The 14,475-nt window shown below is 29.5% G+C and overlaps 1 protein-coding gene across 1 annotated transcript; it reads left to right on the forward strand.

Annotated features, from left to right (window-relative positions):
• The first annotated feature begins 7,269 nt into the window (after positions 1–7,269).
• LOC110695535 (metal transporter Nramp2-like) lies at positions 7,270–13,098 on the forward strand. Its single transcript, XM_021872757.1, has 5 exons — positions 7,270–8,088; positions 8,837–9,152; positions 11,364–11,500; positions 11,597–12,249; positions 12,357–13,098. The coding sequence occupies exons 2-5, from the start codon at positions 8,914–8,916 to the stop codon at positions 12,612–12,614; spliced, it is 1,287 nt and encodes a 428-aa protein (XP_021728449.1). The 5' UTR covers positions 7,270–8,088; positions 8,837–8,913; the 3' UTR covers positions 12,615–13,098.
• Positions 13,099–14,475: the final 1,377 nt, after the last annotated feature.

A 14,475-nucleotide genomic window follows, 5' to 3' on the forward strand; every position in this document is an offset into this window, starting at 1 on the left:
GCTTTAACATGATTAATTTAATTATTATGATTATTATGTTGCTTGATATATATTTATTGTTATTGTTTGATCACACCTTTTATACATGTTTAAAGGGAATTGGTACTTGTAATCACGCTTAATAAGATAATTATTAATCTTGTTTAGGGTTAATTTGATTATGATTCAAGTGATCGCCAATAATAGTGTTATTTGTGCATTAATATTCAACCAGCATAGATTAAACGGGTTTAGGGTAAACCTATTGATTGCATGTTAGTCAGAAAGCGCACATGAATACGATCAGAATAAAGTAGAGGCCTATTATCAGGACAGGTTCAATCTCTTTTAGGTTGGATTTGTACCTTCATCCCCGAACTTCCAGTCATGGTTCCATACCTATTGGAGTTGACGATCTCCTGGATCGTTAAGGGATGTAACCTTCACCTTTTGGACGGTTTACAAGTTCCTAAAACTTGTTGGCGACTCTTTTGCTCTAGCTTCTTTCCCTTTGGACGCCACCATGCTTAAGTGTATGATCACAGTGGGTTTCAAGTTTAGGGTAATGCTTTAAATATTCCCTACAACATGTTGAAAGAAATTCCAATTAACCATGTCATAGGCCTTGCTTTTATCAATTTTAACTACTGCTAAGAAGTCCATGCCTTGCTTTAATCTCCTATTTATTATATAATTTGTTAGCCTCTAGTTCTACCTTTCAGTTCTAATAGTCTTTACATTTTATTCTTACAATCTTACCTATGTACATAATACTAATAGTCTTTACATTTTATTCTTACAATCTTACCTATGTACATACTACTAGGTTAAAAAAACCAAATGATAAACACATTCGTAAACATTGACCATGACATATGAAAGAACCGAGTAGATGTCCATATATAATTCACAAGTCATTTGATATTGGTTCCTCTGATATTATCCAACATGTTTAACTTTAAAAATTATGAAGTATTAGTTCATTATTTGATATACTTAATCAACCATATTTTTTTTATAAAAAGGCGGGGCCTATTATTTTCTTTTCCATTACATTAAACGACTCCATTTTATTGCTAAATCATATATATATCAACATAATTTGTCCCAAGTACTACATATCTACTACATATCTCTTTAGTTTGCAGATAAATTCCATATTTTAGAAAAGCAATTCTTAATATTTGTTTAATTAGATTTATGTTTTTTTATTGTTTTTTTTTTTGACATTTATCTTCATAATTGTATTACATAATAAAATATTATTGAATATTATTTCAAAAAAAAAAAATATTATTGAATATACATGGAGATAAAATATTTTACCAACAAATTTTTATAATCCTACATTTTTTTATGCATTAACCCAAACACTACATTTTGGGTGAATTTGCTTAAAAATTTCTTAACAATCAGAACTTTAGGGGATCTTTTATCTTATATCCTAAATTTTCTTCCACTAAAGTAAACCACAAATTAAATAGAAAATTCAAACAAACTCGCACATACAAAAAGAAGAAACAGACTTTTCATAGCAAAATGTTGCTCCCTTACTAATATGGATTCTCATTTTCCCCTTGAAAATCATAATGAAAACAAATTTATCGTCGATTATGAATCCTTTGAGGCAAATAAACTTTTACCTTCCAATGTTGCCTCTTCGTCCTCAACAATCTTTCAAGAATTTCCCGATAATTATTATGAAGAAGAAGAGAAAGATAGAGAAGTTACATCATATTTTACACAACAAGTATATGGTGTAATAGAAGTGGAACAATTTGATGATACTCAAACACCACCCTTTTCATGGAAGAAGCTATGGTTGTATACAGGGCCTGGCATTTTAATGAGTATTGCATTTTTGGATCCAGGTAATGAATAATGTATGTATGTTAATACCTACACTTTTAATTACTCGTTATTACAATCTTTAAATGAAACTAGTATTTAGCCCGTACGATGTACATGTTAAATTTGTTGGTAAAATATATTTTTTATATTGACAAAACTTACGTTTAATTTCATTTAAACAAAATTTTTTTAAAAAAAACATACATTTAATTTCATGAAATCTACCACAGTAAAAAAATATTATTATTTGCATTAATAGGTGTACATATCATCACAAATTGCATGAGGTAATTACAATATAATTTAAACAAAAAAATAAATCAATAAATTCATCAAAATTTTATTTACAAAGTATTAATTTTGCCGTTTTGTGATAGATTTTATGAAACTAAAGGTATGTTTCTCTGTAATTATTTTTTTATTATTTTTTTACAGATGTTTCTCTGTAATTTATTTGGTAATGTATGTCAAAAAAAATTATTTGATAAATTCATGAAAGCTATCACAAAAATTACAAAACTAATATTTTGAATAGACTATTACATAAAAACGAAAATCGACTCATCCATCAACCCCATTATCATTAAGAACTTAAAAAAACACATAAAGGAATGGAAAAAGTTTAGAGAAATTAAAATGTAAAAAATGACTTAAAATATGAAATTAATATAAGGGGATGAACACTTGTAACTAACCTTTAAAAATTCATAAAGATTATAGGTAGGAGAAATAAAGATGATTGATCAAGTAACATTGAATAATTGGAAATTAATTTATTTGTAAATATTAAATAGAGAAACTTCAGGGGAATAGCGTCATTTGGGATATGATAATGATCGAAAGCATTGTTCGTGTCATTTGGGAAATTAATTGATATGAAAGCATTATTGGAAGTAGGAAAACTACCCTAAAAAATAAAAATAAATAAATAATCCTATGTGGCACTCTATATGGCCTTTAAATTGAATATTAGTATAGATATTGCCTCATACAAGTATATGTTAATTTTGATGATTGCGTTATATAAGTCCTTTAGTTAACATATATCAACATAACTAGTGAGAGTAATGATATTGAAAAGTAGAATGATAATTGTTTTTTTCCTGATAACCACAAATCATATGCTTTAACAAATGTGGTGTGTATACTCCCTTCAATTTTTGTTTGTCCCAATAGGAATGTTAATAGATTCTAATAGAAATGAAATTTTGCATATTAACGGTTGCTCTATACTCTAAGACATATTGGCCTTGTTTTGTAAATGGCTTTTGGCTGGCTTTTTTATTGACTTTTTCTTTTGGTCAAACAACCAAGATACATGTTTGGAAAATGGCTTTTTAGCTAGCCGAAAAGCCGGCTTTTTTGCCAAAAACAAAAAGCTAGTCTTACTAGCCTTTTGGCTTTGACTTTAAGCTTTTCATTAAACAAATTACTCCCTCCATCCCTAAATTATATTCTTACATTTCTCAATTATGTGAGGAATAAATGCTAGAAGTAGGAATGTAATTTAAGGACGGAGAGAGTACTTTTTTTATCCTTGATTAATAATTAGTAACAATTAATAGCTAATAATTGATAATTAGTGATTAGTGATTAGAAATTATTAATTATTAATCATTAATTAGTAATTATTAAAAAAAATTATCAGTTAGTCATTAGTAATTAATTATTAATAATTAGCAATTAATGATAATATTTAATATCAATAATTAATAATTAATAATTAGAATTTATTAATTAATAATTAAAAATTAAAAATTAAAAATTAAGATTTAATAATTAATGATTAGTAAGTAATTAATAATTAATAAATAATATATAATAGTTAATTATTAATTATTAATTATTAATTATTAAAATTAATAATTAATAATTAGTAGTCTATAATTAATAATTAGTTATAATTAGCACTTAATATTTAATAGTTATAATAGTAACTTAATAATTAATAGTTAGTAATTAACAATAAAAATTAGTAATAAATAATTAATAATTAGTATTTACTACGGAGTAATAATTAATAATTAAGTAATTAATAATTAATACGGAGTAGTTAGTATTTTGTATTAGTAATTAATAATTAAAAATTAGTAACTAGTAATTAGTAATTAATAATTCTAATAATAAATGAATAAGAACACATAATTATGTCCTTTAAGATCATTTTGCATAGTTACAGCCAACATCTTACAGCTGATTTTACCAAACATATTTACATACAACAAATTATTAAACAACCAATACTAACAGTCAGTCAAACAAGCCAAGTTAAACAACCAGCAGGCAGCAACCAACGGCCAACAACTAATTGCCAAACAAGGCCATTATGTAAGGCATTGTTAGGTTCATCTCATTTTTTTCCTAAACTAGTCTTAAACTCATGCGATGCATGGCGATTTAATGTATTATAATAATTGTTTTTGTATTTGTATTTTTGCCTAGTATTTCAATTTCGTTAAGAATAGTAGAAATTTTTTTAATAGTAGTGTTAAATTCAAAAACCCCCGGTTGCGAAATGAAACTAAACCAAAATTCTAAAACACCCATTGGCTGCAAAATGAAACAAATTAAAATCATATGCAATTATACTTATATGAGAAATGTTTGTTTTATATGGTTATCGAATTTAATTGAACATCTATTTTCTAGTAATATTTACAACCCTTTAAATCTATAAGCTTTAAATCCATTATAAAGTCAAATACTTCTATAGATATTTAAATTCAATTTATACTAACAAAACTTATTAAAAACTAGGAAAGTTGTTAAAAATCATCTTATAAAATCCAAATTTTATTGAAAACCATCTTATAATTTATTTTTTTTTTGTCAAAGCACACCCATTTTAAAATTATTTTGTCAAAGCACACCTGTTTAAAATTTTTTTTGTTAACTCCCACCATTCCTTCGGATTCCGACTAATTACTTACATTTCTAGCGTTGACTAACATGTGCACCTCACGTAACCCACTCAAACCCACTTTTCTTTTATTTTTTCCCCATTCCCTCCATTTGTTCCCCTCTTCGTCACTCCTCTTCATCATAATTTTGTTTTTATAGCCTTTTATACAATTGCATGGAAATGTAAGTGACTAAGGGGGAAAGAATGGAGGGAAAGGGGGAAATAATAGAAAAGTGGGGTTAAATGAATAAATGGGTCATATGAGGTGCACATGTTAATCAACATTGGAAATGTCAATCAATAGCCTAAATCCGAAAAGTGGTGGGATTCAACAAAAAAAAAATTTTAAACAAGTGTGCCTTGACAAAAAAAAATTATAAGATGGTTTTCAACAAAATTTGGTTTTTATAAGAAGGTTTTCAACAAATTTTCCTAAAAACTAATCAAAATTCTCATAACCATAAATTCATACGTCCTATATGAAGCATCAAATTACAAGTTACTGAGTAACTATAGTTTTTAAATTGGATTTATTAATGAAGATGTTTGACATCAAAAAAAAATGCAATATAAATCCCAAAAATCCAACAGTAAGCAAATTGTAACAACTTAATAATAATAATAAAAATAAAACCAATGATAATTGATTATATTTCAAAATGTAATATAAATTAATTGATAAGTGAACTAAAACATTAAAAAATGTGGAACTTTCAATAGCGGTACGTAAAATACTTGAATGAAGGAATCCATTTTATCATATAATATAATTTGTTGAACATAATAATTCCATCCGAAAGTATGATTAATACTGCATACAAAATTATCCATTAAAAAAGTATAAGTATAGTAAGTGATGCCCACAAATTAAATCTTCAATGCAACAATGACATTTGTCAATCATATATTTTAAAGACCCAAACTTAAACCATCAAATTTGTCTGATTCAACCATATAATTTGTACCTAAATTGCAATTTGAGAAATCATATAACAACGACAGCAAAGAACTTAACCTTTATCTTGACAAATACTCCCTCCGTCCTAAATTACTCGCAACGTTTTGACTTTTTGCACATTCACACATCTCACTTTAACCATCTTTTTTAGCTATTATTTGAAAGCCAATATAATCATGTAATATGTTCTTAGGTCTATTGTAATGTATAATTTCTTAATATAAAATTTTTATGGCTTATATTAGTATATAATTAAAGATATTAATGGTCAAACATGTGCATCGGCAAGCGTGTCCAGTCAAAATGTTGCAAGTAAACTGGGAGTAAGTTTAATAGGAACTTTGTCGCAAGTGCTTTCTGAAACTAAGAAGTCGTCTTAGCCACTTTGCAAGGAATAATAGTTTAAGATGTATCACGTGGTTTGATCGAAATTATAGAATTATTGAAGAGAAAGAGAGAAGAGGGGAAAAAGGCAAGTGGGAATGAAAGAGTTTTCCAAACTGGAAAATGAGGTTTTTTTTTTTGTTTGGAATAGAATTGAAAATCGATACTATGTACTACTACTAAAAAATACTGTAAAAAAGAAACTGAAAAAAGGTAGTTATGTCTATTTTAAAAAAGGATTTTAATTTTTTTTTAAGAAATAGAATTTTAAGATAAAAAGCCACGAGGCACTCTAGATTTCTTGTAAATGTTCCTGTTTTAAAATAATATATAGATGTGTAAAAAAAATTAAACAAAATTGTACTCCCTCCATCCCCGAAAGAACGACCCATTTGGGTTGATTTTGCGGACATTAAGAAAATAAAAAAGATAGTAGTAAAAAAGATGTGTAAAAAAATATATAGATTTCTTGTAAATGTTCCTGTTTTAAAATAATATATAGATGTGTAAAAAAAATTAAACAAAATTGTACTCCCTCCATCCCCGAAAGAACGACCCATTTGGGTTGATTTTGCGGGTATTAAGAAAATAAAAAAGATAGTAGTAAAAATATATTGGAAAATGAAATTCACATGGGGTTTGCAAAAAAGTAGAGAGAGAAAGTCATAAAAGTATATGGAAAAAACAAAATTTAAATGAGAAAGCTAACTTTGCACAATTATTATTGCAAATTGGAGAATATTTTAATGCAAATGGGTAGATCATTTTGGAACTAAAATTAGGTCAAAAGGGTCGACAGAGGGAGTAATATTTATCTTGAGATACTTGAAACTAATATTGCATCGAAAAATATGCAAAGAACAAGTGGGACAACAAAAAATATTGTATAGAGTATAAAGTTGAACAATTTAATGCAATAACATACCGAATATAAATTAAACTAGCTTTTCACGTTAAAGCTAAGGGGTTAAGCTAAAATACGAGTAAAGGTAAAATACAGTCCCTAATATTTTGTATTTGTGCACTTTTAGTCCCCCATCTTTTGTATGTGCACTTTTGGTCTCTCAATCACATTGAGTGGTGTTTTTGACCAAATAGTTTAGGGACTTTGCCTAGTCAACAATAGTTTAGGGACTTTAATTTATTATTTTCAATTTTTTTTTGACACATTGATTTTTTTTCATCAACATTAATTTAAAAAGCAAAAGTAATTACAAAACAACACTGATTTCTTATTAAAAAAAAAGAGAGAGAGAGAAGGCTACACATACAATGGTTGTAATTGTTGACTGTATTTGATTGGTTTGCATTTGGAGGTCCACTTTTCCCATTTAGTTTCTTCCTATTTTTTACTCTTATTTTTTTCCTCCCTTTTGGTGTGGCATGCATATAATAGTATTGTCAACCATTGTATGTGTAGCATCACTAAAAAAAACACAATAATTTTTAGTTATGATGTTATAAATTAAATTAAAAATATATATATAAAAAAAAAAAAAAAAAAAAACCACCCCTAAAACCAGCAACCACCATAACCCAACCGCACTCCCCTACCGACGAACACCACTGCAACCCTTCCACGATCCCCCAGCCCCACCGAAACTACACTCATGAATCCCGGCCCTACCTATTACCCATTGAAAGTTTGAAACCACCGTCAACCCACCTGCGTAAAATCTTTAAATTACTAGCTGCAATCCAATCGAAAAATGACGCACATGCACTTTGAGAATTCAATTGATGGCAAGAACACAAGAATTCTTTAACCAAGAAGGGAAATTGGAAGAAAAAGATATACCCTTTTCATTTGCTTGGATTTCTTACAAAGTGAGCAAATAACCATTTCAAATCTCCCCAAAATACCGCGGCCCGACCCACATAAAATTTGCTACATTTTGGTTGAATTTGCTGAGAATTTCATATCTTAACAATGGAGGCGACCTTTGGTAAAATGGCTGGACCTTACAATAGAAATGAACTTGTAAGGATTCAACATGATGATACTGACAGTGGGGTGAGTTTTCTTAGTCAAAATTAATCTTGATTTGATCTGTTTGAGACTTTGCATCTTTTTAATTTTTAATAATTATACTTTAATTTGGATTTACATTTCTATTCTTATTAAGTTATTGATTGAATCAGTGGTTTGTTATGTTTTGATTATTGTAGGTTGTGACTTGTGAGTTGTTTATTAATGATTCTAATTAGAATTTTTTTATTTTTTTAGAAATTAATAATTCAGATTAGTTGATACTTGATGTAATAGTGACTTTATGATTTTCGAAATTGAGACTAATCAGTGTTTTAATTTTGAGGAATGATACTGTAATAATTTACTTTTATAATTATAATTGAATTAGTGAACTAACTGAGTTGTTGAGCTAGACTTTATTCAATAAACCAAAAAATTAATTGAGCTTTCTAAATAACTAATTGATGACTCATTGTCCCTAAACATCATTATCCCTAAATTGTTGCTGACCAGGATAGGTCCCTCAGTTTTGGGTTGACAAACACCAAACATGGTGGCTAGGGGACTAAAAGTGCACAAAATAGTTTAGAGGGACTAAAATGTACAAATATTTTTTAGGGACTGTATTTTATCGAGAGTATTTTATTGTTACTCGGTAAAATACTAAAGTATATACTAAAACTAATATGTCTAAATAAGTAAAGAATTTATACTCTCCCTCCATTATTAAATAAAAATATTTACAATTACCTATACTTTAGTGACTTACTATTTTTTGCCTTTTTAATAGGAAATATAGAAGGTGATCTACAAGCAGGTGCAATAGCAGGTTACTCACTGCTTTGGTTGCTATTATGGTCAACAATAATGGGACTTTTGATTCAACTTCTATCCGCAAGAGTTGGAGTTGCGACAGGCAAGCACTTAGCCGAGTTATGTAGGGAGGAGTACCCTCCATGGGCCAGGATTTTACTATGGGTTATGGCAGAGGTAGCGGTTATCGCTGCCGATATCCAGGAGGTTGTTGGTACAGCTATAGCCATTCAAATATTAACTAATGGTGTTTTGCCTCTTTGGGCTAGTGTTGTCATTACTGCAGCTGATTGGTAAGCTTCTATCTTGGACCTTTTATATTTTAGTCGTAATTTGTTTTATTCTTTGCTTAAATAATCTATAAGGACAATATAAACGCTAATTATGGGATCGGAATAGGGAATTTGAATGTGTGAACTTTATAGGGCATGACTACATTAATTTCTACAATTTTATTTGTTTATGCGTTTATTATAACATCCTTTACTAGACACAATCTTTTACTCCGTATAAGGTAAGTGGATAACCCACCAAAAACTAGTACTCTCTCTAGTTTTTAAGTGTCCCACTTCATTTTGTAGTACCTTTTATTTCCCTTTTTGATAAATCTACTCGTTGGATCACTAAAATCCATACATTTGATTCATGAGAGAACAACAACAAAGAGAAAGAAAGCTAGGTTTATTTCGGTTCATGGGATATCCAACACTACATTACTAAGTCTATATATGTGTGAGATGTATCCATGTAAAATCATATATATCAACTTATTCTTATAAACAAGTTATGTATTCCTTATGTTTCTAAATACTCAAGAGTCACGACCAATTGGCTTTAACCCTATTATTGAATTGTATGTAGTTAGAATAATATCAATGTATGTTTTTAAGTAACAATTTTTCATATTTGTTAATAATACTAGCAAATATTTAAGATCAAAATGTATTGTACATGTACCAACTAAACGGTTACATATATTGAAAAATAAATGGAGTATAATTTTTAATGTGTGTACACCAACAAAATTAATGGATTGAACAAGAGTTAAATAAGTAAAGCATTAAAATCAATTGAAAATTCGAAAGCATGATGCCCCTTGAAAAAGCACGTAGGTTATAATGATAACATGGAGTTTAATATTAAATATATAACATGCCGATGTTATACAGATTTAGGTAATAAACCAAACAAATTTGAGTGATTTTAGGTGGTAACTAGTTAGTGTCCGTGATGCTTATGGTCATTACAAGTTATTAGCTAATTGATATAAAAATTCAATATATCTAATTTGATATTAAAAGTAGTTAAAAAAGATTTAAGATCAATATATAAATGCGCATATATTGTTTGACAAAAAGTTAAAGGCTGGTCATCGCCTTGATGATTTAATTAGTGTTTGCTAATGTTGAAAAGTGTTTTAAGATCTATACATATATGCCTAAAAAGTGAAAAAGCCTGTTAGAATTAAAAATAGTACAACAATAATATCATTTGGAATAGTTTAATATATTAAATAAAATTACTTTGAAAACCCACCGAAACATTCTTGTTTACAAAATTATAAAAAAAAAAAAAAAAAACCATACTTTTGTTTAAAAAAGAAAAAAAAGCAAGAAAAAAGAGATAAAGATTTTGGTGTTTAGATATAAAATACTAATTCTTTCATATGTTTCACTTATATATATATATATATATATATATATATATATATATATATATATATATATATATATATATATATATATTGAATAGCAAAAATATTTCATTAATTAAAAGTCATACGACATCTACAATAGAGATTCGACGTTAACAAATACATAAGATATTAAATCAAATAGAATTTTCCTTCATAAAAACTACGATCGTCGAGTAAATCTTGCATTGCGGAGCATCTCCTGCTTATATCGTTGAAAATTACAGCCTTGTTGCACAGACAATCTAACGACCTTTGTAGCCGTGAGGATGTTTTCCTTCTCATTCATCTGTTCGAATTCGAAAACTTGATAACTTTTTCACCAACGAAATAATTTCACAACAATCCATTAGATCTGCTACCATGGATTCAAAACTAAGAAATTTCTCTCTCGAAAAGAGGAGATAAACCTTGTCTTTCGAAGGAGGTCGAAAAACCCTTGTCTTTCATAGGAGATCGGAAACCCTTTCTTTCGAGGGAGAAAAGTTCCTCCCAAAAGGAGGAAGCATTATTATAAACCTAAAAAAACAATAAAGAAACAATGATTGAGCCTTTCCACCGATTAAAATCGATGGAAGCTCCTTCAAAATTCAACAATGGAGACTAGGGTTTTGGTGAGAGAAAGGAGGAGAGAGAAAGGATTGTAATTATATATGTTCATACAAAAAGATGTAGATTTAAAAATTTGAAACTATAGAATGGGCTATTTTAAAGGTTTGGCTTGTGGGAAATGGTATCAATGGTAGTCCAGATTTACAGGCATCGTGTCTAAATTTTAATTATATGCATTTTTTCTTTTTTGGACAAGCAGCTTCGTGTTTTTGTTTCTTGAGAGTTATGGAGTAAGAAAAATGGAAGCAGCATTTGCAATCATGGTAATGACAATGGCTATCTCGTTCGCGTATATGTTTGTTGATGCTAAACCAAGTGGAAAGGAGCTTCTAGTAGGTAACAATTTATTAGCAATATTAGCTTTAATTCATGCATGACCTAAGTTTGTTAGTTTATTATTATATAACATGGTCATGATATTAATGGATTTAGGTGTGTTGGTACCAAAACTTAACTCCAAGACAATTCAACAAGCAGTAGGTATATTTGGATGCATCATCACCCCGCACAACATATATTTACATTCCGCTCTCGTTCAATCGAGGAAGGTAGATGTAAAAAAATTTGGCCAAGTTCAAGAGGCAATCAATTACTATTCCATTGAATCATCAATGGCACTTCTCATCTCCTTCATGATAAACCTTTTTGTTATGACTGTTTTTGCCAAGGGATTTTATGGAACAAAGAATGCTTCTAGTGTAGGCCTTGAAAATGCAGGGCGATACCTTGAGGAGAAGTATGGAGGTGGTCTTCTTCCTATTCTTTATATCTGGGGTATCGGGTTGTTAGCAGCCGGACAAAGTAGCACCATAACTGGAACATATGCTGGACAATTTATTATGGGAGGTTTTCTTAATATTCAGCTAAATGAATGGCTTAGAGCAGTCATAACAAGAAGTTTTGCTATAGTGCCTACGATGATTTTAGCTATTATATTTGATAGATCGGATGGGGCAATGGATATTATGAATGAATGGCTTAATGTGCTCCAATCAATTCAAATTCCTTTCTCTCTAATACCCCTTTTTACTATGGTGTCAAAGGAGGAGGTGATGGGAGTTTTTAAGATAGGACCTACACTTGAGGTTTGTACTTGACATATATGTTCGATGTTTCATATGTGCTAATATGTTTATTCAAGAATCATGTCTAATGTTATTTTAGGTCTAATTTTGCTAATATTTTATTGCAGAAGGTGACATGGACAGTATTGGCAGTGGTAATGATGATTAACATCTATGTTTTATTGGACTTTTTCATCAACAATATCAACGGGCTATTACTTGGGGTTCTATTCTGCATTTTATCAGCGGCATATATGGGATTTATCATATATCTTATTTCTCGAGATGGTTTCTTTCCAATAACTTTGCATAGGAGGTTATTTGAAAGATTTTCTTACACTTCTAAAATTGAAAGCGCGAGAACACCTCAATTTCAAGAATTATGAAATTTAATCTGACTTGGAGTACCCAACTAAAGAGAATTTAGGGATTCACTATCATATCATCACAAACAATTCTATTGTTTTTGTTGAGATAAATAAGTTGGCATTTTGACTTCACAAAAAGAGGTGAATAGTTATTGAAGGTCGAATTGTGTAGAAAATTCTTGCTCACTGTTGCTTAAATGGCTGACACAAAAAGAAAAGACAAAACCTAAAAACAGTAACGAAGAAGATGACGGGTTCTAGCCGAAGTGTTTCATCCGATTTGAATCTTATATTAGAGAAGTATATTGAACTATATTTTTAAAAAAAAAATTAATTTTGTATCGAGTTGAATTGTGCTGTGTATTAGGTCATTAGTAATTTTTTTTAATTTTAATTTTCTCCATATGAAGTACATACAAACCTATGCATTACAAATCATTCAAATTTTTTTAGCCATGTTTTTCATTACCTTACAGCAACGAACCAATTTGTAGGACTTATATTCAAAGATGAACGACTAGAACATACACGTAGAACCTTGATAAGACATCATCAAGCCCGACCTAAGCTACCAAAGATAAAAATATAATAACTTTGTCTCTTCAGTGGGTAGAAAGGACAAATAAGGATCGGTCCCACAAGGACAAAGGAGAGCACCTACAAATGTCAAGTCGTCAACTTATGATAAGATAAGTCAAGTTTTTTTTTTTTTTTTTTTTTTTTTTAAAGTTTAAATTTATAGAGATAAACTACATACAAATCAATAATAATAAAAATAATCTTAGGAATCAAGTCATTTACAAACTACAATTATACATATAAAAAGACATGGATACTTAATTACTTATACTTTCTTGAGCTAGAATGGATGACTTGAATCATGAGCTACATCCTATTCTAATGGTTATAAAACATAATCTTAAGTAGTAAAGCATATTCACAATACACTAAGATTCCATTGACTAGAAATTCCTATTCTCATGGCCTTTAAATAAGCGTTAGGGAGCTACAATCCAATTTTATCTCTCGGTCCTTGGTTAAGGAGAGTAATAATTTAGCTTAATAGTGATCATATATATAGGAGATAAAATAAAAGCCCGCTAAACTCAATTAATGAACACCCTACATTAGCAAAATCAACACATTTCCGTTGATTCTCATTCCAATACTAACTTGACTATCGAAGACGACGAAACTCCGAACAACCGGAGCTTTTCATTATCTTGTATGTATAGCGAATCCGATGGGCTATATTCAGTGTTCTAAGTTTCGTGCAGGACATCCTGAAAACTCCAAAACAAGCTTCGTTTCGAAGGCCGCCATAACTTTCTCATTACTCGTCAAAAAAAAAAATGTGACCAATCGCTTAAAAGCTTTTGAGATGAACTTTAATCTCCCATTTGAATAACTTTCAAAATGTTGATTAGAAAAAAAGATATAGTCAGTTAAAGTAGACCCTTGCGCAAAAGTCCTTTCAAATGCTCTTATTTCACACAAAGACATTCTTTCATAGCTCCGTTAAGCTGTGCTTGCCTCTTTCCTTGTCCTTACGTGCTCAATCACTGCATAGACTTCATAGGTGCAAGCCAATAAGTGCTAAGATGCATCAAAAGCACAAACAAAACCCATGGAGCATGAGATACACAAAAATGCATAAAAGTAGAGTAATAAGTAAACTAAAACATCGATTTATCACATTATCATGACCTAAAACCACACTAAAATCATACTATACTAAATAACAAGCTATCAAAAGGATGTCAATAGGTATGACTCACCGCGGAGTCACTCAAGACACCGACTTAGATATTCTTAATTTTATTCCTTTAGGCCTTAGTAGTATTTTGGGAAGGATGTTAGGGATGTGGCCTTCCCACGC

This window comes from Chenopodium quinoa, unplaced genomic scaffold (assembly GCF_001683475.1).
Source record: "Chenopodium quinoa cultivar QQ74 unplaced genomic scaffold, ASM168347v1, whole genome shotgun sequence".
In the NCBI taxonomy this organism is placed as follows: domain Eukaryota; kingdom Viridiplantae; phylum Streptophyta; class Magnoliopsida; order Caryophyllales; family Amaranthaceae; genus Chenopodium; species Chenopodium quinoa.

Coding starts and splice junctions, on each gene's coding strand:
- LOC110695535 (XM_021872757.1), top strand. CDS start 8,914: ATGGGACTTTTGATTCAACTTCTATCCGCAAGAGTTGGAGTTGCGACA. Junction 11,501..11,596: donor TGGAAAGGAGCTTCTAGTAG/GTAACAATTTAT, acceptor TAATGGATTTAG/GTGTGTTGGTACCAAAACTT. Junction 12,250..12,356: donor AGATAGGACCTACACTTGAG/GTTTGTACTTGA, acceptor ATTTTATTGCAG/AAGGTGACATGGACAGTATT.